Below are 26,218 nucleotides of genomic sequence, written 5' to 3' on the forward strand. Positions count from 1 at the left end.
AATCACATTGGTTTTGCTCAATCAGGTCAAGTTTTTGAGCTATGGCCACATGTTTTTTTACGTTTTTGTTCACATGTACGCTTGTGTGGAGCATTTTAGAAGAAGTTGGTGGGGGTAAAATGCCATGTCGAATAATTGTTTTGATTGGAAATGATTATTTTAATGACAAGAAGTATTCAGGTCCGATAGTTCTGGGTGATTATGTCGAAAAGGGATCAGTTTGAAGTCATAAAACCTCGAAATCTTCCATAAATTGGTGCGGCAAAGCATAAAGTTGGGGGATCAAAACTAAGTTAATGGGGCAGCCGCCCCATGAAGTATCCTGATCTTCAATCAGCACGTCGTCCTGTAGCTCATTGTGATGAAATTCCAGTGCCTATCTTCGGAGAACGTCCTGACATTAGTGACGAAGATGCCTCCAGTGTTGAAGGACATGAAGAAGAAGAAGTGGTTCTTGAAGATGATGCTCCACATCCATTTTCCCAAAAGGAGTTGAATGATCTAGTTCACGACCTCAGCTTGTCAAAGGACTCTGCCAAACTGTTGGCATCCAGATTGAAGGGAAAAAAACCTCCTCTCTGACAGTGCTTGCATTAGCTTCTTCCGCAACAGGCATCAAGAGTACCTCCATTTTTTCTCGGAAGAGAAGGACTTGGTGTACTGTGCAGATATTGCGCAGCTTCTGCTCAAGCTTGGAGTGCCACAGTATGAACACAAAGATTGGAGACTGTTCATTGACAGCAGCAAGTGATCACTGAAATGTGTTCTGCTACACAGCGGCAATCAGTTTGCCTCTATACCCCTGGCTCACTCGAGTACACTGAAGGAGAACTATGAAGCGGTGAAGTATGTACTGGAGAAAATTGGTTATGATCAGCATAAGTGGTTTATTTGTGTTGACCTGAAGATGGTGAACTTTTTGTTGGGACAACAGTCTGGCTTCATCAAGTACCCATGTTTTCTGTGCATGTGGGATAGTAGGGTCCGTGCTCAGCATTACACGAAGGAGGACTGGCCTGTGCGGGAGGAATTGGTGCCTTGCAAAGAAAGGAACGTCATCAATGACCCTCTGGTGGACAGAGACAGAATACTCTTCCCACCGCTGCACATCAAGCTCGGCTTAATCAAGCAGTTCACCAAGGCTCTGGACAAGGGTGGTGACTGCTTCACTTACTTGTGCCAGGCTTTTCCAGGATTGACCATGGAGAAGTTGAAAGCTGGCATCTTTGACGGTCCTCAGACCCGTCAGCTCATCAGAGATCCAGAGTTCAGAAACTCAATGAACGAAGTGGAACTGGAAGCATGGAAGGCATTTGTTCTGGTAGTGAAGAACTTTCTTGGCAACGACTTCCGGAGGCGGCGCGAACGGCAATGGCGGTCCTTTTCCTTTAGTGAAAGGGAGCTCTGCAGAGATCGGGTCTTCCGCTACGGCGAAGCGGAGACCCGCGTCTGAAACCCACAGGCAGCAAGAGCCTGTGGTCCTGGGACTCGGCGGGCGCCAGGAGCGACCCTCAAAACGTTGAAGAGACCCTGTAAGGAGCCTCGGATCGTGGAGGGGGTTGCGGCGCTGTGAGTCGATCGCTACTCTGCAGAGTGAAGCCGCGCAGCTGCTGCCAGTGAGCGCTGACCTTTTTTCCTTGGAACGTTCGGAACTGAAAAGCAACAACCCGTGAGTAAGGAAGGACTTTTTAAAATTGGAGTCTAAATTAATGGAAATTTGGCTGAAAGCGGAGAGATGTTAAAAGGAAGTCCGTCTTCCGCTGCTATTTAAATTTCAAAGCAAAAAGAGCTGGAGGAGTGGAGCCACTGTAGAGGTTTTTTAAACCATCTGATTTGAGCACCCATTGAAGCTGCTTTGAGACAAAGTAAAGATTTAACTTAATTACTGGATTTAACCTTTACTTGGACTGTGATAATCTTCTGCTATGGGAACTATAGATTTTGACTGAGAAGCCCAGGTACTTGAGCTGCCTGAACAGTAAAACTGTCAGTTTGCAGACTTGGCTATTGTGGATTTGGACTTGCAACATTTAGAGCATTTTAAGACTTGCTACTTTGAAACACCAGTTGACACTTGTCAGAAACAATGTTTTGCTGTCAATTCTAACTCTGCTAAGCACTAGCTACTGAAGGTCTATGGACATTAAATTTGACTTTATTGATTTTATTTGATTTGACTTCTTCTCTCAAGACATTGCAAGCTCCCTCTAGAGGATTCTGGACTTACAGCAGTGACATTATTCTACTTTCTCTTTCCTTTCCTCCTATACGATTGTTTACTCCTGGGCTGTGGAATTCTCATGGGAACAACTCAGCTTGACCTTGACTGTTAGATAAAGTTGGAATGAGTGGCACAAGAAAAAGGGGAGTAAGAACTAGACAAACAACTTTAATCTCAGCATTACAGACACGTAGATCATCTGTACCTATTCTGCCGGTAGCAGGGGAGGAAGAAATTATATCTACTCTGCCGTTGGCAGGGGAAGAAGAAGAAACTGAGCAGTTACAGTTGGAAGATATGGCCTCAGGAGCAACTGCTTCAATCCTAGAGAAAATTTATGAAAAATTGGAATCCTTGGATAAAAGAGTAGAATCTCTGGACAAGAAAGTGGATGACCAAACAGCTAAAATTGATCAAAATACAGCTTGTCTAAACAGAATAACTGGACAGGTGGTACAGAACGTACAAGCAATTGGGCAGTTAACTGAGGCCTCTGAAGAGAATCGTAAATTGGCTGAGGCTACCAGCCAAAAAGTTGAAAAACTAGAACAAGAGGTAAAACCATTATGTAAGCAAGTTGGAGAACATCAGATGTATTTGTCTATGATAGAACTGCGGAACCGGGAAAATAATTTAAGATTAAGGTCAATACCAGAAGCTGAAGAAGAAAACCTAGCTGAGTTCCTGACCAAAGAATTTTCCAAGTTCTGGTCTATACAGGAAGAAAAGGATTTTAAAATTGTATCGGCTTTCAGACTTGGAAGATTTGCAGAGAAAGATAAGCCCAGAGATTGCTTGATAACTTTGAGATCGAGGGAGGAAAGGGACAAGATTTTGGGATTACACTACGAAAAGTCACTGGACATTTTGGATAAAAGAGCAGAAATTTACAAAGATATCCCGAAACAACTGCTGGACCTTAGATCCGCCTATCTTGAATTGGTGAGACAGTTAAGGAGTAATTCAATCATTTTCAGGTGGGAATTTCCTCAGGGATTATCCTTCACCTTCAGAGGGAAGAAAGTCAAGATTAAAACATTTGAAGATAGAGATAAATTTTGGATTGCTTACGGAGAGGACCTTCAGAAAGGAATCGAAACACCCTTGGGGCCTGGAGCATCTGCTGTACCTACTCCCTTGGAACCTGGAGATCCAGAGAAAAAGATACCACCCCCTGAGAAATAACAGATTTGCTCAGGATGTCTCTGCAACTGTTGAGCTGGAATATTAATGGGTGCAACTCTCCGGAAAAAAGGAGGAAATTATTTCATATATTGAAAAAAGAACAATTGGACATTATCTGTCTGCAAGAAACACATGTGACAAGGCTCCATAGAAAAGTGCTAATAAATAAAAGATTAGGCCAAGAATTTATATCTTCGGACCGAGTGAAGAAAAGAGGAGTGGTGATCTATGCAAAGGACAGCCTATCACCTAAATTTTTTTTTAAAGATGAGCAAGGAAGAATTTTGGCAATAGAGATACATTATCAAGGAGAGAAGTTTTTGATACTAGGAATTTATGCACCAAATGAAGGGAAATCAGAATTTTATAAGAAGTTGCATGAGAATGTCCTGGACTATCTGGACTATGACAACATCATTATGATGGGAGATATGAATGGCGTGGTATCAACCAACATGGATAAGTCACAAAATCAAAATCTTACAAAAGATGGAAGACTACCAAAGACCTTTTTTGAACTAACTGACAACATGGACTTGATTGACATTTGGAGGACAAAGAACCCCCTGGGAAGAGAAGGAACATTCTTTTCTGAAGCCCAACTGACATGGACGAGAATCGACCAAATATGGATATCTAGAGGTCTGGCACCTAAGACTGGAAAGGTGGAAATCTGCCCAAAGACCTGCTCCGACCATAATGCTGTAAAGATGAACATAACACTATTACCAGCCGGCTCCTTTAGATGGAAGATGAATGACAATTTGTTTAGAGATCAGGAGATTACCAAGAAGGCCCAAAAAGTTTTGAAGGACTATTTTGAGATAAATTTGAACACTACGGTGGAAAAAAGAATCATCTGGGATGCAAGTAAGGCCGTGATGAGGGGGTTCCTGATACAACAGAATGCTGTAAAGAAAAGGACACAAAATGAGAAAAAAGATAAGATTTTGGAGAAAATCAAAGAACTTGAGAAGAAGCTAAGATCTAATCCGAAGTCACAGCCGATTCTTAGAGAAATTAAACTCCATCAAGCACAGTATTCTAAATTGATAAACCAGGAAATAGAGTGGAAACTCAAATTAATGAAACAAAGTTCATTTGATTCGGCGAATAAATGTGGGAAACTGCTAGCATGGCAGTTGAAAAAGAGACAGAAACTAAACACAGTTACAAATTTAGAGATTGAAGGAAGAAACATTCAGAACCCTGTGGACATTAGAAAGTGTTTCCAGAGATACTTCAAAAAATTATATACTCAAGGGCCGCAAGATGAGGACGAGATAAAACAATTTTTGAAAAAGAATGGATTACCAAAATTGTCACAAGAAAATAGAGTAATCTTGAACTCTAAAATAACACGACAAGAGATTGAACAAGCTATTCAGAATATGCAATTGGGCAAATCTCCAGGGCCAGATGGACTAACCTCCAAGTATTATAAGACATTGAAAGATTATTTGATACAACCAATGCTGGAGGTTAGCAACGAAATTTTGGAGGGGGAAAAGGCGCCGGAATCGTGGAAAGAAGCTTTTATCACATTGATACCAAAATCGGAAACTGAAAAGACTCAACTTAAGAACTACCGCCCCATCTCCCTCCTAAACGTGGATTACAAAATATTTGCAGACATATTAGCAAGTAGATTTAAAAAAGTCTTGAATCAGGTAATTCACAAAGACCAGGCAGGCTTTCTCCCAGGAAGACATTTGTTTGCTAACACAAGGAACATAATTGACATTTTGGAACTTTTGCAAACAAATATCAACACAAAAGCAGTTTTAATTTTTATAGATGCGGAGAAAGCCTTTGATAATATTTCTTGGAAATTTATGAAGGGAAATTTGGAAGGGATGGGGGTGGGACGGAGTTTTGGGAACGGGATTGACGCAATTTATTCAGAACAAAAGGCTAAACTGATAGTTAACAATGTGATTACTGAAGAGTTCAAAATTGAAAAAGGAACACGACAAGGCTGCCCGATTTCCCCACTGTTATTTATCTCTGTTCTGGAGGTGCTCTTGAACATGATCAGAGGGGACCGGCTGGTGGAAGGTATTCAGGTCGGAGCGAAACAATATAAACTTAAAGCGTTTGCAGATGATCTAGTTTTGACCCTTCAGGAGCCAGAATCTAGCACGAAAAAAGTATTACAATTAATTCAAGAGTTTGGTCGGGTAGCGGGATTTAAGTTAAATAAGCAGAAAACTAAGGTATTGGGGAAAAACTTGACAGTTACAGAGTCAGAACGGTTTCAGAAAGAGACAGAGTTGAACGTGGTTAAAAAAGTAAAATACCTAGGGGTAAATATAACAGCAAAAAATCTGAGTCTATTTAAAGATAATTATGAGAAATGCTGGGCAGAAATTAAGAGAGACTTAGAAAGTTGGACAAGATTGAAACTTTCCTTGTTAGGCCAAATTGCTGCTGTAAAGATGAATGTATTGCCGAAAATGCTTTTTTTATTTCAAACATTACAGATTGTGGACAAAACAGAGTGTTTCCGGAAGTGGCAGAGAGATATTTCTAAATTTGTCTGGCAGGGCAAAAAGCCCAGAATTAAGTTTAAGATATTAACTGATGCGAAAGAAAGAGGGGGCTTTGCCCTGCCAGACTTAAGGCTGTACTATGAATCAGCAGCTTTTTGCTGGTTGAAAGATTGGCTGCTTCTCGAAGACACTGATGTACTAGATCTGGAAGGTTTTGACAATGCGTTTGGTTGGCATGCATATTTATGGTATGACAAGGTTAAGATCAATAAGAATTTCAAGAACCATATTGTCAGAAAAGCAGTGTTTAATGTCTGGACAAAATACAAAGACTTATTGGAAAACAAAACTCCAAGGTGGCTTTCACCATTGGAAGCTAAGGCCCGGAAAAGACTCGATATGGAGGCCAAATGGCCAAAGTATTGGGAAATATTAGAAAAAGATGGAGATAATTGGAAATTGCAGAGTCAGGAGAAAATGAAAGACAAAGTGCGAGATTGGTTACATTATGCTCAGATTAAAGAAGTTTTTAAACTTGATAAAAAGTTAGGATTCCAGGTGGAAAAATCGAAGTTAGAAACGGAACTGTTAGAGCCTAAGACTAAGGTACTCTCAAGAATGTATAACTTGCTGTTAAAATGGAACACACAAGATGAAATGGTTAAATCGGCTATGATAAAGTGGGCACAGGACATTGGGTATAATATTATGTTTGAGGACTGGGAAAAGTTATGGACCATTGGGCTGAATTTCACTGCATGTAATGCTTTGAAAGAAAATGTAATGAAAATGATATATAGATGGTACATGACCCCAGTCAAACTTGCAAAAATATACCACTTGTCTGACAATAAGTGTTGGAAATGCAGGGAAAGTGAAGGAACGTTCTTTCACCTCTGGTGGACTTGCCCTAGGGTTAAGGCCTTCTGGGAAATGATATACAATGAGCTGAAAAAGGTATTTAAGTATACCTTCCCTAAGAAACCAGAGGCCTTCCTTTTGGGCATCGTTGACCAGAGGGTGCTAAGGAATGACCGAACATTTTTTATGTATGCAACAATAGCAGCAAGGATACTCGTTGCTAAGCATTGGAAAATCCAAGATCTACCCACACTGGAAGAATGGCAGATGCAACTGATAGACTATATGGAACTGGCTGAGATGACTGGCAGAATTCGAGACCTGGGAGAGGAGACGGTGGAAGAAGATTGGAAGAAATTTAAGGACTATTTGCAAAAATATTGTAAACTGTATGAATGTTAAGGAGGATGCTTGATCACAAACAACTTGGCACCATTGAATTAGATAAACTGAACTATGAAGATAAGCTAAATTTAGGAAAAAATCAACTTTTAGATAATGATTAGGCTAAACTAAAAAGTTTTTAAAAGTCAAATGAATATATCTAAAATTTAAGATATAACATTGGAAAATTAGATAAGGTGGGGACAAGGTGATAAATTGCTGAATTAATTTTTATATTTTGGAACGTAGGAGAGGGAGATGTGAGGAAGTCCAAAAAGGATAAGAAAATATGTTATGAAATGTGAGGTTTTTTGTATGTTTTGTTTATTGTGTTATAATTTTAAAAAAACTATTAATAAATATTATATATATATAAAAAAAGAACTTTCTTGGCAACAATAAGGCCAGAAACTACGCAGAACTTGTCAACAACACGCTGACTGCTTTCAGAAACCTGGGTTGCAACATGAGCGTCAAGATGCACTACCTATTTTCACATATGGACCGGTTTCCTGAGAAGCTGGGTTCAATGAGTGACGAGCAGGGGGAGAGATTCCATCAGGACATGAAAGAGATGGAGATCAGGTATCAGGGTCGCTGGGACACAGTCATGATGGCTAACTACTGTTGGACTCTGAAGAGAGACCTCCCTGCCGCTGAGCATTCCAGGAGTTCCAAGAAACGGAAGTTCAAGCCCTGAAGTTTGAAAAATGGTGAAGCAACATGCAATTTACGTGTACTTACCTTTATCAATGCCCACCATTCAGTTTACAGTAAACCTGACCTGATGGAGAGAAACAAATGCCATTTCCTGATTCAGCAGTGCAAAAATACCCTAAATCAGTTGTAGAAATCTAGACAACATTCAAAAAGTAAAAAATTGTTGCCCAGTGTAATCTATGTAGGAAATGAAGAGACTTTAAAACAACAACTTTCTTTTTTTATTTATCTTCTGGTCTCCATGACACTATAATACAGGTCTCACATTTCAGTTTTCCCAACAAATGTGAGAATTATAAATTTATATGGTGTTATAAAGTCAAAATTCTCAATTTTCTAAAAAGGATCTATGAGCAATTGATTGCCTATCTTGGTGCTGCATGTCAAGTTTCTATTTCCCCCTACATGTTTGTTTTGGCATTACAGAGGAAAAGCTGTACATTTGTACAACAGTCATTAATAGAAGCCAATGTTTACTCACTACAAAATAAAATGTAATACCATTGTCGTAAACTTCATCTTGTATACTTAGTGTTAATATGCAAACATTTAACGGAATAAACCATTGCGTATCATGGCACTGAAATTATGGCAATAGCTCAGTGTGAAAAAAAATAGCTTATTAATGATAAACTTTCTAAAATCAATAAATTAAATACAAAATGCCACAGTACAGACACAAAATGGCAACTCATTAAATATTAACTTATGTACAGAGCCAGATAGAATTAGTTGTGGTTATTTAATAACCAACGTTATTAGTTAACATGAACCAAGGAATACAAAATATAACAATGGATGGTAAAGGACAGATAGTCTTGGAAAGCTGCAGAAAACTAGCTTAGCATGTAAACATCAAAAGAGGGTTTCTGTTTGGTCTCTGGAGTATTGTCTTTGGTGTTCCAATATCTGTTTAAAAATATTCTTCAGAATGCTGTAAATGTCCAATCCACCTTCCGAATCAGAACTCACCTGCCAGAAGCAAACTTAAAGTTAATAAAATTATAACACATACATATCAGGCTTTATCGAAAGACAGTACTGTCTAATTCAAAACACAATGGTGTCTACAGAAAATGAAATATAAATCCTACATATAGATTCCTGCATATACAAATTCAGAGTGTCTCATTTCACCTAGTACTAGAATAATATCTGAAGTTTACCACTTGAACTACAATGGCTATTAGATTTAGTTTATAAAATGGAGTAGCAGGAGCTAAATAGAGAACAGCACTTGCAAAATTAGCTGTTCAAATCTATTGTGAACTGCTATGGATGCAGTTTTGTCAAAAAGTAAATTATTACATCTGCGGTTGTTCCCCCCCCCCCGACTACTCCCATAATAGTGAGTGAGTGAGTGAGTGAGTGAGTGAGTGAGTGAGTGAATGAATGAATAAATAAATAAATAACCAACCAACCAACCAACCAACCAACCTTTATTTTCACTATACCACCCGTGCGCAGTGAAATTAAACGAGCCCTCCACATACACTCAGTCTTGTCCGCGCTCTGTGTGCTTGTCGGAAGTCAATCGCACCACTATTTTTTTCCATTCAGCAGCCCAACAGCCCACGGATAAAAACTGTTCTTTAACCTGCTGGTGTGGCTGACTATACTTCTGTATCTCCTCCCCGAACGTAGGAGATTAAAGTGGTGCTGGCCAGGGTGTGAGTCGTCCCTAAGAATTTTCCTCACTCTCCTGAGGCAGCGGTCTCCCGCGATGTCATTTAGCAAACTCCGGGGACAGCCCATGATATCATGTGCTGTGTTCACCACCCTCTGTAGGGACTGTGGACACTTTCTACTGTGGCCTGGTAAAAGCAGATCATCAATTTTTGTTTGACATTGTTCTTTCGCAAGACCCTGAGGAAATGGAGTCTCTGTTGGGCCTTCCTAACTACCTGGGTTGTATTGATTTTCCAAATGAGGTCTTCAAGGTAAACTCCCAGGAATTTAAAGGAAGAGACTCTCTCCACACAGCCCCCCCCCCCGATATACAACGGGGCTAGTTCCTCTCTCTTCCTCCGAAAGTCCAACACATCTCCTTTTGTCTTGCTGATATTTAATAATAATAATGATTTATTATTTGTAGCCCACCTATCTGTCTGGGTTTCCCCAGCCACTCTGGGTGGCTTCGAACAAAGATTAAAAATTAGATGCAAGGTGTTCTCTAGGCACCATGTGGAGACTTTCTGAACCTCCTCCCTATACGCTAATTCATCTCCACCTGTAATTAGACCCATTATGGTGGTATCATCTGCAAACTTAATAACTGCAGTGGATGGATCAGATGAAATACAGTCATATGTATACAACGAGTACAGGTAGGGACTCAGCACACATCCCTGTGGGGTGCCAGTGCTGAGCTTCAGAGAGGTAGATGTAACAGGCCCAATCCTCACTATTTGTGTGTGATCCCTCAGAAAGTCTTTAATCCAATCACAGATGGTAGGGGAAAGGTCCAGGTCCTTCAGCTTTTTAATAAGAATGTCCTGAAGGATGGTATTAAAAGCCGAGCTATAATCAGTACAGTGGTACCTCAGGTTAAGTACTTAATTCGTTCTGGAGGTCCATACTTAACCTGAAACTGTTCTTAACCTGAAGCACCACTTTAGCTAATGGGGCCTCCCGCTGCTGCTGTGCGGCCAGAGCACGATTTCTGTTCTCATCCTGAAGCAAAGTTCTTAACCTGAAGCACTATTTCTGGGTTAGCGGAGTTTGTAACCTGAAGTGTATGTAACCTGAAGCATATGTAACCCGAGGTACCACTGTAAACAGCATTCTGACATAATTCCCCGGTCTCTCCAGATGACTCGCTGCAAGGTGAAAAGCTGTGACTATGGCATCATCTGTTGACCTATTTCTCCTGTAAGCAAACTGGTGTCCATCAAAATCCGGCGGAAAACATGTCCTAAGGTGTTGAAGAACCAATCTCTCAAAGCATAGGGAGACACAGAGCTTCATTTCCCCCCCAAAGCAAGGTTGTAATTGGGAGCAGAGGCCAAGTGGGTGGCTTCTGAAGCAGTCAGAGCTGAATCAGTTTGCTTTCCAAATCGCCAGATCAAGGTCCAAAACAAATCTTGTTTTGTGGTGCCCACTCCTAGCAAGCAAGCAAGCTCCGTGTGGACACTGATTGACACCAGAATTCTATAGCCCTCTGTAGGTGTGCACCCACACATTAATTGGTTCCAGCGTACAGTACATTTGGTTCTGATTCTTTGCATGAAGTGCAATGTTTGAAATAGTTTACCATCAGGTTAATTATGGTCAGCGTTCTAGGCTAGTCTGTGAGTTACAAAAGATCACAATTTCACATTCCACTTGCCTTTGTAAATGCTTTAATGGCACGATCAAGGAGAAGGTCCTCCACGTACATTGGTATGGTCTGCAATTGCACCACGCAGTTTAAAATGCACAGTATAGTGTGATATTTTCCCTGATGGGGAGCGGAAAGACATTGTTAGGTAGGAAATTTTTTTAAGACACCAATGTGGAGGAGACACCGACCACAATCCAACAGCATTTGGCATGCCTGAAGCTATACGATTCTATAAAGAGAGCGTGAACTCTTTCCTTCACAATCACCTTTGTGATTTCCACTAGTGAAAGAGCAAACTACACCTGCTGAAATGCCCTCTTCTGCATAAGCACAAAATGTCCTCTATAAAAGAGTGGAGAATCTGTGGCTCTTCGGAGGATGCTGGATTCCAGTTCCTAGTTCCTAACCAGCATGGCCATTGATCAGAGATGATGGAAACTGTAGTCCAGGAATGTCTGCAGAGCCACAGGTGCTCCTCCCCTTTAAGCCTGTTAAAGTCAGTGGCGTTTATCAACAGTATTCACTCATAGCAAATGCAGGCAGGTCTGGATTAACCATAAAGCAAAAATAAGCATATGCTTAGGGCATCAAGGGAAGGGGGGCACCACAGAAAATTCCCAACTGCCAGATTTACCACCTGAACAAAAATAAACATTATTTATACAAATATAGAAAACTAAGCATTATTTTCCATCCTACTGTAGGTTCCATTTCATTTTGAAAAATAAATTTTTATTTTATGGTTTACTGTGGTTTATATTTTGAATCTGATATAAATGGGGACACCAAAATCTCTTAAGTGCTTAGGGCCTCTAAGGATCTTAATCCAGCCCTGAATATAGGCTACTCAGTAAATTATGTCCACTTGAATTATGTATTCAAATGCAACAAAGAAAAATGTTTCCCATCAAAAATTTACAAATTCTGAGCACAGGTGACTAGCATACATGGAAAAGAGCATTTCTCTTAAATACTGCCCCACTAACATTTGCCACCCAGTAGACTGGACAAAATATAGTTTTTATAAGACCTCTAGATCGGTAGCAAAAAAAGGGTAAGTGATATGAAATACAGCATGCACTTATAGGGCTCTCCCACCTAGCCATTATAAGTTACCAAGAAAAAAAAGTAAAAGCTATTAGTAAAAGGAGAACATGAACATGTTTAAAGGCAGAGAGTGACATGGTATAGGAGGCAAAATGAAGGGTGGACATATTTTCATAGTGGTGTAGAAATACGCGGGGGGGGGGGATGCAAACATTACTCCTAAGGGTCATGCAAAAGATAAATAATAAAGGAACCCACACTGGGATAATACGAAAGAGGGTATGCAGAAACGTAGGGACAGATACAAGTACCATGAAAGAAGAGGCCTTAGTGAATGTACATTTGTTAAGCTGTACTTTTTGTGATAAGGAAAGTGACAGGAAAATACGCTGGGAAGTATAGGGTAACTATTTATGCAACATTGTATAACCTCTGAATAAACAAATTAGAATGAATGCTCAATAAATAGCTGACATCACAAACTCGCTGCAAACTATGTGCAAATAAATCATGACGTCTGGAAGCAACCAAAGGCAAGGAGATGTGTATGCCGCATCTGCGTCATCTTATGCTTTGTGAGGTCTTCCTGAAGTGGTATATAACTGCCCTTAATACATTAAATGCTTACCTTGTCTAATAATTTAAGTGCTTCTTGAGGGTCTACGTTATTTTTTGCTAACACATCTACATCATTTTTGGTTAGAAGAGGTTCTTTAAGTTGCTCTATCCAGGACCACATCAAACTACTGAGGATAAAAGGATCTGTCTCGCCACATATCCTATCCCAGGCTCCATTCTGAGAATTCAGTTCTTTCTAAAGATAAAAAAGAAAGAAATCCTTGTCAACTTTCTATAAATTGTCTTTGCTTTAGGGTAGAATTCTATAAACACAGATCCCTTTTGGTATAATCACACAGAGGAAGAAAGCAAGGCTGTGCCACCCCCCAATTTTGTCCCATTCCCAAATCCCTGCCTGCCATACATGCATGGGGGATGAAATGTCTGAAGAGCATTTGTTCCATTTGTGACTTAGCACTCTATGTGACCGTGGTCTTCAGGGAGGGGGGTTGTTGGGAATGTGACAGGAGCAGCAGAGGCAAACCTGCTCTCTTTCTCCACGCATTTATGGAAAATATGAAGGCATATGGAAAATAATGCCTTCAGGCAGCTTATGTAGTATCTCTCTCTCTCTCTCTCTCTGGGTGTGTGTGTGTGTGTGTGTGTGTGTGTGAGAGAGAGAGAGAGAGAGAGAGAGAGAAAGAGAAAGAGAAAAGATAATGGGCATATGGGGCAGAGAGCATTTGTTGGGGACCGTCAAACTAGTTTCCGCAAAGCCTTCCACTTTCTGGGTCCAGTTTAGAAGCAAACAGATTCAACACGCCTGGATGCATTTGTGGTGCCAGCTCCAGGATCGGGGCCCCCTTCAGCCAATGCATTCTTGGTAGGCTTCCTTGACCTGGGTGAGACAAGTCATGTAAGACCAAGGGCACAGTGCCCTTGACCTTCTTGGGTAAAAGAAAAAGGTAAAGGACCCCTGACAGTTAAGTCCAGTCGCAAACGACTCTGGGGTTGCGGCGCTCATCTTGCTTTACTGGCTGAGGGAGCCGACGTTTGTCTGCAGTTTTTCTGGGTCATGTGGCCAGCATGACTAAGCCACTTCTGGTGAACCAGAGCAGCGCACGGAAACGCCATTTATCTTCCCACCGGAGTGGTACCTATTTATCTACTTGCACTTTGATGTGCTTTCTGCTAGGTTGGCAGGCGCTCGGACCGAGCAACAAGAGCTCACCTTGTTGTGGGGATTCAAACTGCCGACCTTCTGATCAGCAAGCCCTAGGCTCAGTGGTTTAGACCACAGCACCACCCGCGTCCCTACCTTCTTGGGTACCCCATTCAAAGAGTCCATGACTGGCCTTCAAGTCCCTACCTCACTGGCCAGGACAACTGCAAGAGGGGAATGGCCGGGAGGTATATGTTAAAGCACCTGCTGCTTCAAGTGGAGTCTTTCTTACAAATGCCTTGCTCTTGTTTTAGGATTTAATGTAAGCAGAGAGTTTAGGACCCTGTGTTGACTCATAAGCAGGAGGTTTGCCCTTAGACTGCATTAATGGTAAAGGTAAAGGGACCCCTGACCATTAGGTCCAGTCGTGACCAACTCTGGGGTTGCAGCCCTCATCTCGCTTTATTGGCCGAGGGAGCCGGCGTACAGCTTCTGGGTCACGTGGCCAGCATGACTAAGCCGCTTCTGGTGAACCAGAGCAGCGCACGGAAACGCCGTGTACCTTCCCGTTGGAGCAGTACCTATTTATCTACTTGCACTTTGATGTGCTTTCAAACTGCTAGATTGGCAGGAGCTGGGACCAAGCAATGGGAGCTCACCCCGTCGCGGGGATTCAAACCACTGACCTTCTGATCGGCAAGTCCTAGGCTCTGTGGGTTAACCCACAGCACCACCCGTGTCCCTTAGATTGCATTACATTCATACAGAAATCGAAGGGTTTGTCACTGCTTAAAACCTTTTGCATTTGCATGCCCATTTTGGTTTCAGGCTGTGTTTTGGTAAGGAGCTGACTCCCATGTTTCTCAAAATATGTGCTCAAGTATTATGAAGGAGCACTGAAGGGGAGTGTGCACCAGTTTGATGAAGTACTCACTTTGCCGCAACTGAAAGAGGAGCAGTAGTCTTTTTACAGATGCCATAAGTCTCGTTCTAGAGCCCAGCTTTGCACGGTAATTGCATGTGTACAAGAACACCTGATTGTCCTTAGATTAAGCAAATACAACAAAGCTAGTGGCTACAGCGTCTTATCGCTGAAGGGCACGAAGTAGGGCATAGTAAGCACCCCTGAGTATGTTCTCTTTATAGCTTTATATTTTTGATAGCATAAGCTTCAGTAGGAAGAATGGCCTTTACTGGTATGACTTTATGCTCTCTGAAAGCAAAGATGTTATAGGATTCCCCCCTCCCCCCCCCCCACTTCCTGGAGGTGATCTCCTGAACTAGACACGTGTGCAACATTTACTAAATGAAAATACCTGCCACATCTCCACTTTTTTCTCTTTTTCGTCTGATCCCATAAACTCATTCACATCTGCCAGGGCCTTGGCTGCCAACGTTCTTCGTGCCTCCAGAGTTAGTTCTGACTGCACGACGATATGGGGGATCGATTCACAGAGATCCCGAATATTGCGGATCTCATGCTCTGCTTTCGAAGTGTCCGAGTCCTCAGAGGACCACATTTTTTTGCCATAGCTATTAGCTTTTCTGCCACAATTATAGTTTAGTGCTTTTAGCTCTTCTTCGTCCTCCTCCGCCTCCTCTTCCTTCCGATCACTCGAAAGGCCCGAAGAAAAGGTTTGGCTACGCTGCACTTCTCCGGGATACCTGCTTTTATGGAAAAATGGAGAATTGGCTTCTTTTCCATCTAAAGGCGTCCTGTCCTGACACGAGAAAGTAAATGTACTACGGATTAAGAGTTCTTGGGTTAAATCAACCTTGAGAGTCTGGCAATTGTTCGGTGGGTTTGTTTTGCTGCAGAGTGGCACTTGCACAGGCACCGACCAGGGGGTCTCTCCTTGCTCACAGACAAAGACCGCTCTTCTCAAATCTGAGTCGCTATAGCTCAGGCGCCTTTTTGCCCGACCCAGAGGCTGAAGGCAATCAATGTTCCTCCTCTTCCAAAGAGGATCACATTCATGTTCATTGGGATGAAGAGGATTGGCTCCCGAGAGAGAAAACGGCTCTGAAGCACTACTGTCTTGCCTTGTCAGCTCTTTATCAAGCTGCGTGGAAGCTAGCTGAGAAACGGTCTCTTCAATCTCAGCGGACAGGTCTGGAAGGTCCACAAGTTCCTCTATCACGTGCCGGTTTTCAGCCAAGTCCAACAGCAATTTGCAAACCAGATGAATAAGCTTTGGCACATACTTGAGGTTCCTGCTCTCATAACCGTGGAGCAAATGCCGCTGCCGGATCAGGTACTGGGAAAGAGTCACGGCGTGCGCTTTGGGTTCACAGGATGCAAAAACATTCCTGAGAGGAATCAAGAACTGGGAAAACTCCCGTACGCACAACAGCTGTCCTCTGGTTTGGATAGAGTTAGGCCTTTTCGCCCTGACAAAAAGGATTGCTTGGTCTGCTGTCATTCGTGTGGCAAAAACCAAGTAACAAGCTATTAAAACACCTGGAAGGTAAGTAAAGGACAAAAAAGAAGAAGGAAATGTTAAATTTGTTAGGTGAAAACAAAAATGTAATTCTCAAAATAGCACAGAGCATACAGATGCAGATTCATGTTCCTTCCAATAGATCAGGCTAGCCGAAGCTGCCGCCAGTTATGAAAATCAATTCAGCCTTGTAGGAGCTCCTCCAGATTATTTTCCCCCTACTGCACCATACTTGTTTATTTATATAAAGAACTGCACATTTATTTGCTATAGAAACATAGAACAGCTTCCAGAACAAAAAATTATTAGAAACCAACAACCTTGAAACATCTACACTGAGCAGGCGGCAACAAATTGACTTAAGGATTACATCATCACCCAAAACGCGAGATGAAAACATTGGGAAACTGTTTTGGAAACAAATAGGTCTTTACTAGCGGATGAATGGAGGTCAGGGAAGGCACATACTGAGCTTTTCTAGCAGTGCTTCCCCTGATTTAGAGGAATGAGAAAGCAGTTCTTAACAATAATAAAGCAAAAGATCTGCAAAAATTGCAAGGCATTGGTGCCTATAAGAGGAAGGAGGGAGTGGCCTTGTTCCTGTTACCACATTTTGGGTTTTTTACAAAAAGGGCTAGATGAATACACTTATGCTTGAGGGATACTTTGGAAAAGAATTACGTAGGGTTTCTTAAGTATGAGCATGGAAAGTAGGATGGTGTTGAAAAGGCACTTCATGGATATGGCACAAAAGCTTCTTAAATAGCAAGTGCCTCTAGAAATGCTATCCCCACCTCCGATTTCCCCTTTACAAAAGCTCTCATGCCAAATCCTTTGAACACAAAGACCAGTTTGGGAGTTGTGTGGCACATCTGAGAAGAAAATTGTGAAAAATGCATGCATGCAGCCTTTGAAACAATGAGGGTGTTGTGCTAGCATTTCTATCAGAATAGACTTCATTATATGAATGTATCAAGGAATCTACAAGGGAATCAAGGAATCTAAATTATCATTATTTTGCATTTTATAACAATACATTCTCAGTGAATTTGTAGTTGAGCATTTTTACCTGTTCTGCCAAGTCCTGCATGACAATGAATAGCTACTCTCCCTTCCTGTAAGGCAAAAGTCATCACTTTTACCATATCGAGGATAGTAGTGAGAGAAGCCACACCATAATCCTTCCATCCAAAGTTATAAAAATAAACTAGAAAAAACAGTTTAGAACATCATTATTATCAAAAGACCATCCACAGCTCATTGTATTCATATTGCAACAAAAATATTCAGATCTGTTTTAAGAAAGCTTTTCAGAATTTTTAGCCTGTATTTGTCTTCCTCCATTTTAGTATATCGTCTTATGAGAATTGCAAATGCCACATTGCAAATTAGTCAAGGCATTTCACACAAAACATGGCATATCAAACCTGTAACAAGTAAGGATTTTGCTGTGTGTGTGTGTGTGTGTGTGTGTGTGTGTGACACACACACACACAATATGTAACATAATGTTTTGGGAAGTAACAGAATCCCCACTTTCTTAGCAGCTGTCAATCTTACCGAAATGAGCAACAGTGTCTTTTCGTTGGAAGGGCAAGTCTTTTGATTGCAGCGGAGGCAATAAAATCCACATGCAAATCTATTGCTTTGCCAATGTGCGAAATGCACAGCTGCAGATATTAAACACAGCTATCCATTCTCAGCTGCTTATTTTATGGCTGTTTATGAGATTTAGTATCTATAATGCTCCATAGTGGAGCTGTGTATTTCTTCAACTTTCTCATTAGGTGCAAGTTATTTTCTTTGGCAAGCATTTCTCAGCTAGCTGCCACCAAGAAGTAGGTGGCAGAAACAGCCTGTAAGCGCCACACTTTATAATTAACAAGGAACAACAGCAGGAGCAAACTTACTTCCCGCCTCCATGAAAGCTTCAGGAAGGTAGGTGAAACCACTCTCTTGTTCCAGTGGATTCCCGCAGCTAGCGTGTTCTCCAGGACGCTGAAGGTTAATTACTGTTTTTATGCCACATCTTAGGCAAAGAAAAGGAAGGCACATTATTGAGCTGTGCATGCTTTTCCACAATCAATATCCCCACCAACGTTCCTTCTTACTTCAGAATTGTTATGAACAGTTCCAAACCAACGCAGAAAAGAAATAATAGGTCAGCTTTACAGCTGTAAGAGCTGCAATAATTCATTACCAGTCTGTTTCTTTTACCTTTGAAACTGCTCGATAATATTATATTTTTCAATAAGTTCTGTTGATGGTCGAGACATGGCTAAAATGTTATCTGTTATCCTGGAAAGGAGCAGGGAGAGAAGAAGTGAGCAGTTATGGGTTAAAATACTTCCTAGCTGGTGTTCAGCTGTAATTTTCTAATAACAAACCATGCCACCTTAGATAACTATGTGTGTTTAAACCATTTAATGTCTTTTATCTCTAGCTGAAAAATGTTATGTAACAAAATTACATTATGGTGCAAGATACTGTGATAAGAATGTAGATAGCACAGAATATTCAGATTTCTATTTCTATATCCATGCACAAAATAACTATACATTTCTTTAAAATGTTCTTTTAACAGCTTTATAAAATAGCACTCTAGTGCTTGGGAATGCTATCATTACATCTAAATCTTACTATTCAATTCTAAAATTTCGTTTAAATTAAAATATGGTTTGTGGTAAAAAAATTCTGAAATTAAAACCATGCTACAAAAAGCAAAAGCCAATGCTACCAATAGAATTTTAATATATATATTTTGAGCATAAGTCAAAGACACAGAATTCAAAAGGAACCTTACCTGTTCCACATATGTAGTTCATGTAAAATATGATTACTAGCACTGTATTTAAGCTGGTCTGCACATCTAAAACATAAAGTATCTAAATCTATATAAAACTAGTTCTTTTTCGCTGACTGTGGAGCCTGATTCTAAACTTGTTTACTCAGAAGTTCAATAGAATTCAATGGGACTTGCTCACAAGTAACTCTGGGTAACCTTTGACATTTAAAAGCAACATTTTTAGAACTCTAGTAGAAGCTAATTGCTTCACATTACCAGGAAGAGTAAAGCCCTTTCACAGCCTGTTCTTGGTCACTCCACCGAGTTGGATTTTCATATTTGCAAGCACGACCACCGCATGCCATAGAACACTGCATATGACCAGGAATGACATGGCGAAGACGTTCTCCAACTTTTGTGTATTTCGCAGTCGGACGCCTAGACCTTCCTGCAACACAAAATGCAAGACCAAGTAAAATCTTTCATCATACAACTTTTGTGAATCATATAAAAACGAATGTATGCAGTATATATTTCAAAGCAGGCAAAGCAACCAGGATCATTAAAACATTTACTGAAAACTGGCTTCTGTCTTAACATTTCCCTCTCAAGGATCTTTGTATGTAGCAGCTCCTGAATAAAGTAATTGTCAGTCATTATCTAGAAGCAGCAGATGCTTTTTTCTCAACTAAAATTCCATGAAAAATAACATTAAGCTTTTATGATGGTATAAAATGATAAGTAAAGAGTCAAGAACTTCATCTATGATTAGTTATGAGAACAAGATTAGACACATTGCCATAAAACCCAAGTCCAGTTTATATAAAGGAAATTGCCAATACTTTACTTTTTTTCTCATGGAAAGCAGCATTTAGTTCCTCGGGGCTTACAGAGGAAATGGCCACCATAACTCTATGCGTAGAAGTCGAGAGGACCTCTACAACAGAGCTCCGTCGCCTCTGGAGTATGCGGAGAAGAGGATCAGAGGAGGAATGTCTCCGGCCCTGAAAAAAGTTGCTAAAAATATTCACTGTCAAGCGTCTTCTGGGTGAGCCTTGCATGGTCACCCACTACTTGGAGCAGTTTAGAAATGCTGTAGGAAGTCAAACTGAATGAGAAGTCTGACTTGCTCAGTACTGAACTTGCACAGAGACATGCATCTTTCTGTATGATCTAATAGCTGTTCAGGATAGGCTGCTCTGTCTCCATAGAAACCAACAATGAACTCACTAGTGGCAGCTACCCTTTTGGCAGCTGAATTCTATATACATTGATTCTGTGTGGGACAAACTGTTCCACTGCCGATGAGGATTAGAATCACTTGAAGCAGATCATTCCAAACTGGAGCAGGACTCCCAAATAGTTTACGATGAACAGGAAAGGTTTCTGGAATTTGAAGTACAGACCTCAACAGCCTGGACAAGAAGAGGCTTCTTCTTTTAAAAAAAAAACCCCTCAGAAATTAATACAATTCAAGAAATCACGACTAAGGTGTCAACGAACATCCCATGCCGGATTGGAAGATGAAATTCAGAAGTGCGTGGAGAGCCTTATGTAAAAGGATGAAAAGGGGAATTAACCTTTTCTTGGAGAGAAATTATATAACACACTCATTTCCCCGGCAAAATAACTATCATGCCTTTGAATTTTAATGCTAGTGTAGAAATAAAGCTTTCTAAAGAAACACTAAGATCTGTAAAGTATTTTATCAGCAGGAATAAAAAGCAACACTACTCTTAAAAAAATAAATTATCCTGCTATTTTATGAGATCTGTAAAAGAATGTATAGATACTACTTGAAGGGTGAAGGAAACAGATGAGGGGTAAAATAATTCCTCATAGTATGAACAACAACAAAGCAATCCAAAGCGGTCCTGGGAGCACTTATCAAAGAATATGTCAGCAATCCAAAAATGGATTTATTCATTTGCTTAGTCTCCAGCAGGAATTTCTACACCGCAAATTCCCAATGCATAAGCAGATACACAACAAATTGCACTCTTAAGTACATGCCTGTCACAGCACATTGCACCACCAGAGAATTTCAGTGAATATACCCTAAATTTCCACCAGAAACCGCTAGAAGTCACTCATATTTTTTCAGTCCAACTGAGGGTCTTAACTATAATTTAATGGCAAAACAGGACAAGTCTTTTAATTCACTTTAAAAGGTGTTGGACTACTTCACAAATGGAGTTACTGGAAATCTTGTAGCTGTGCCAACTGGTTTACATAGCTTTAAACTTCCTTTCTGTCTACAACCCCTGTTTATACATTTCCCAACCCAAATGGCCCTCTCAGCACAGCCATGTGTAGGAAGTCATGCATAACCTGGAGCAGTCATACTGGTGCCCAATCCTCAGGAGCTCGTACTTATGTCATTTCTCCCCCTGCCCATCCTTTTTGAAGGAACAGAAATCAGGTGAAACAATAAATGAAGAAACCCAAAAGGTACAGACTTCTCCACAGAATCAAAACAACCTCTCTCTCGTTAAAAAAAAATGTAAAACATTTAATTGTAAGATTTAGAGGTGCCCAGAACCTGGCATGATATTGCTGAATCAACAGCAAATAGTGAGCACAGTGCTATCCAAAGTAGCTCCCTGTAGTTGCAAGGTGGAGAGAGTTCTCATCCCAGGTCTCTGATCATTTTTTTTTTTTTTTTTTTTTGGACAATTAGGAACATGAGATTCGAACATGAGAAAAAAGGCCTAATCACATTCTGCAACTTTTGTTTTCTTAATTCACTGACCTTAAAAGCACTCTACCAAAATGAGGAATCAGAATTACAAGTCATGACAATGGTCATTTGTTATCCTGCATTGTCACTATCGTCCCTCTGTTACATTCTGCTATTATTCCAGCACTGCTTCTGGGGCAGCTGCTGATTTTCCACCCTAGTCCCTCCTATGAAGTGTATTGAAGGAGAAACAGGGGGAACCTCTTCCATTGGGTAATATCTATATCTCTAAACTTGCACAAAACTGCAGAAGCAAATCTACAATTGCTTGACTGTGTACTTTTGCACACTTCTTGGGCAGGGATTTTTTTAAAAAAGACCCAGGTTCAACAGATTAGAATCAACAAATTTAAAAGCAGGGAAAACACAAACAGAAACATCTATGGGAAAGACCAATGTTGCCCCTTATATACAAATCCAAATTATGTGTGGGTGTAGGACTAGGGCTAGGCGATATCTGGTTTTCAACATCACGATTTGCAAGAATAGCCTGGGGTTTTTTCATTGTTTTATCCCACATTTTAATTTACTAAAAATAGCCCCCCCCCCAAAAAAAAAGCCCACTTACCTGAACTCATGGTTGCAAGATATGCACTGCTTGATACCAGAGAACAGTAGGGTAATTCATTTTCCAACAGGACTCCTGCAGCCATCGCAGTACCTGTTGAAACATTTGCCAGAGTAGCCTTAGTTGTGGTTTGTTGCATATCTTCAAAAATAGCCAGAGGAGGAAAGCCAAGGTAGAACGTACTGTTGCACACCACCCCAATCTCTGAGCAGTGCAAGATTCCAGGGGATCCAGGCGCTTACCCAGGATCTGTGTTTCCTTTGGAATGAGGAACAACAGAGACTGGTGGCTTTATGATACAAGGTTTATTTAAACACACATATATAACCTGAACCTACGAAGGAGGGGTTCACAGCATCAACACCCCAAAAGGCTCTTGGTCCCACAGCCTTGGATGCCAGCAGAAATCAGCCATCACTTTCTCTTTTGACTTTCCAGCCTGCTTCTTTTTCCTCTAGGTCACATCACAACCAACTCTCCCTTCAAAGACTCAGGCTTTGTCCTTCCAACTGTCTAAGCACTGGATGAGGGGCCCCACCCATTCGTCATCTGGCACAGAGGACTCTTTTCTTTGTTCTCTTAATGACCCATCACCCAGGCGGTTACCTCGTCAGGAAGCTAGCCTGGCTTGATTAGCTTTTAACACTTGCTAGGATTATGGGTCCAGTAGTGATGTATAAGGGACGCGGGTGGCGCTGTGGGTAAAACCTCAGTGCCTAGGACTTGCCGATCGCATGGTCGGCGGTTCGAATCCCCGCGGCGGGGTGCGCTCCCATTGTTTGGTCCCAGCGCCTGCCAACCTAGCAGTTCGAAAGCACCCCCGGGCGCAAGTAGATAAATAGGGACCGCTTACCAGCGGGAAGGTAAACAGCGTTCCGTGTGCTGCGCTGGCTCGCCAGATGAAGCTTGTCACACTGGCCACGTGACCCGGAAGTGTCTGCGGACAGCGCTGGCTCCCGGCCTATAGAGTGAGATGAGCGCACAACCCTAGAGTCTGGCAAGACTGGCCCGTACGGGCAGGGGTACCTTTACCTTTACCTTTAGTGATGTATGGAAGTGAGAGCTGGACCACAAAGAAGGCTGGTCGCTGAAGAATTGATGCTTTTGAATTATGGTGCTGGAGGAGACTCTTGAGAGTCCCATGGACTGCAAGAAGATCAAACCTATCCATTCTGAAGGAAATCAGCCCTGAGTGCTCACTGGAAGGACAGATCGTGAAGCTGAGGCTCCAATACTTTGGCCACCTCATGAGAAGAGAAGACTCCCTGGAAAAGACCCTGATGTTGGGAAAGATGGAGGGCACAAGGAGAAGGGGACAACAGAGGACGAGATGGTTGGACAGTGTTCTCGAAGCTACCAGCATGAGTTTGACCAAACTGCGGGAGGCAGTGGAAGACAGGAGTGCCTGGCGTGCTCTGGTCCATGGGGTCACGAAGAGTCAACAACATGATTATGGGTGTATGGCACCTACAAACTCATATCAATACCATAAGCAAAAGATGGTGCAATGTGCAGAAACTGCTGAGTGAAACCACGTAAATGAATTGTGTTAAGGGAAGAATTACGGTACTTTCTCAGTCCTGAATCTACTGCCAATGAATTTAATGCAGTAGATGACCACTCTGTCCCTTCTTAAACTGTTAAAAAGCACTTCTGTGCTAGTTCAGAAAATGTGAGGTTTGAGCTGTGATTCCAAATTAAATATGTAAGGCACAATAAAGTCTCTTAAGAGGGCAAATTTTATGCAATTTTAGATCTAATCTAGATGCATCTAAAAAAGGTCCTGTCACCTGAAACATCATATCCCCAGAGGACTTGCACATGGAAGCTTTTCCCACAGCAGAGAACACAGCCAATTGCTCTCTACTGAAAGAGTCACATTCTATTGCAACAAGCTTGCAGGCTCTCTTTAAGAGCCGCTCTGTCACATTTACATACATGTGAGAACAAACAAGAGGCACTTGAAAGCTCCTCTGGAGGAAAGGAAGGATGAACATGTGATTAAAAAAGCATAAAATCAGTAGAAGTACCCAGAATAGTATTTAATGTGCATTTCTCAGTGCTGACAACTAGTTCCATGAAAAAATACACATATGATTAAAGAGTTTTAGTACGTTTGTTCTCTAATGGGTTGGAATGATAATTACACATTTTACATTGGCCTGATTTGCACAACACATTAAGCCAAACTATGGTTTCTTCTAGATGGCAGCTCATGGTTAGGAGAGAGATTAACCAAAAACCCTGGTTCGGACAACTCGCTACAGTCTCAGCATGGCTAGGTGGAAAAAGGATTGGAAAAAATGTTTAAAATATCTTTCAGCAAAAAACCAGAGGCTTACCTACTGGGAATCACAGATTTGGATATCCCTAAAAAAAGCAAAGGAACATTTTCCTTATGCTACCATTGCAGCAAGAATACTCATTGCGACAAATTGGAAAAGCGAAGAAGTCCCTTCTAGATCAGAGTGGACTCAAAAAATGATTGAATATGCAGAATTAGATAACTTATCAGAAAGAATAAAAAATAAATCAAAGGAAGTATTTATCTCAAAATGGAAAGTTTTAAAAATTTATCTGAAAAATAGTAACGACAGTTTGAAGTCTGTAGCAGCATTTGAATAACTTCAGCAGGAGTTTTAAGTTCGATGGAAAACCGAGGATAGAATAAATAATATCAAAACCAAAACATGTTATAATATGGCAGTGAATAATTGATGAGAAATAGAAGCAAGGAGTAGAAGGGAAGTCAGTTATACAGAAAAAAGTCACTTTTATGTTAAACGTATTGTAAGCACTATTTAATGTGTTGTTGTTTTTCCTTTCTTTTTTAGTTGCTAGGTAATGGATATTAGTTTATTTCTATATTTCATTTTTGTGTGCGAAATAATAAAAAGTTATAAAAAAGAAAAAAGAAAAAGGATTGGGGGGGGGGAGCAAAGTTTCTATGAGCTCCCTTCCAGGAGCCTGCACATCTGTGTGGCCCCATTATGTAAAAGGAGACATACTGGATCATGCAAACTAGGCCTATGTATAGTTTGCCACTTTGGAAATGCAGGGGATAAATAAATAAGATTTACAGAAATTTGGATTTATTTTCTTCTACCCTCACTCCTAAATATGCATTTTCTTTTATACAGACAATGCTATTCAATGGCTTCCAGAAACCTACAAAGTTTTGGTTAATATATATATATATAGAGAGAGAGAGCGCGCGGTGAATTTACTGTCAAGCCAGTTCCAATTTCTGTACTATGAGTAATGCTCAACCTCTGCATTTATATGAGAAAGGAAAGTGTGATGACTAATCACAATGGAAAACAAGAGCTCTTTAGAACTTCACTTGCATATCCACATCAAAAATTGTCAGGAAACACAATTCCCCCCTCTTGTAGCATTGCTCAGTTATTATCTATATATAAAGGTGTTTCATCCTCATTAACAGTTGTCAAAATTGCTACATTTCTTCAAACACGCATAGCTGAAATATAATACATGTGTTATCGAAAAACCCTGATGGGTATTAAAGTCTGAGAGGGGTATTTTTTATTTCTTGAGATGGAGAACATGAAGGCTCAGGGGCAGGCCGTGTTATGCAGAAAGGTGAAGTAACCTATCTCAGACAGCACTGTGGCAAGTCAAAGATCCAGGCAGGAACCAGTGCCTGAATGGTGCAGCAAGACTTTGCAAAGTGTTAGCCCTAATAGGAGAGGCACCATTTGGACTCGGCTT

General features: G+C 41.0%; 1 protein-coding gene across 4 annotated transcripts in view; it reads right to left on the reverse strand.

Moving 5' to 3' along the window:
- Nucleotides 1-8,052: 8,052 nt before the first annotated feature.
- Nucleotides 8,053-26,218, reverse strand: part of PTPDC1 (protein tyrosine phosphatase domain containing 1) — a 32,376-nt gene continuing 14,210 nt past the window's right edge. For 3 of the 4 annotated variants that reach the window (XM_079965017.1, XM_079965016.1, XM_079965015.1), the window contains exons 2-10: nucleotides 22,487-22,579; nucleotides 19,455-19,626; nucleotides 18,611-18,691; nucleotides 18,304-18,422; nucleotides 17,463-17,600; nucleotides 15,269-16,413; nucleotides 12,861-13,046; nucleotides 11,192-11,302; nucleotides 8,053-8,835 (exon numbers count right to left, since the gene is read on the reverse strand). In XM_079965017.1, coding sequence (XP_079821143.1) covers nucleotides 8,719-8,835; nucleotides 11,192-11,302; nucleotides 12,861-13,046; nucleotides 15,269-16,413; nucleotides 17,463-17,600; nucleotides 18,304-18,422; nucleotides 18,611-18,691; nucleotides 19,455-19,626; nucleotides 22,487-22,571 — 2,154 coding nt within the window. In that variant the 5' untranslated portion in view covers nucleotides 22,572-22,579 and the 3' untranslated portion in view covers nucleotides 8,053-8,718. Of the gene's footprint in view, nucleotides 8,836-11,191; nucleotides 11,303-12,860; nucleotides 13,047-15,268; nucleotides 16,414-17,462; nucleotides 17,601-18,303; nucleotides 18,423-18,610; nucleotides 18,692-19,454; nucleotides 19,627-20,025; nucleotides 20,800-22,486; nucleotides 22,580-26,218 lie in introns of those variants that run through there. The other variant, XM_079965014.1, reaches the window with a different exon arrangement.

This window comes from Podarcis cretensis (assembly GCF_951804945.1).
Source record: "Podarcis cretensis genome assembly, chromosome: 2".
Lineage (NCBI taxonomy): Eukaryota > Metazoa > Chordata > Lepidosauria > Squamata > Lacertidae > Podarcis > Podarcis cretensis.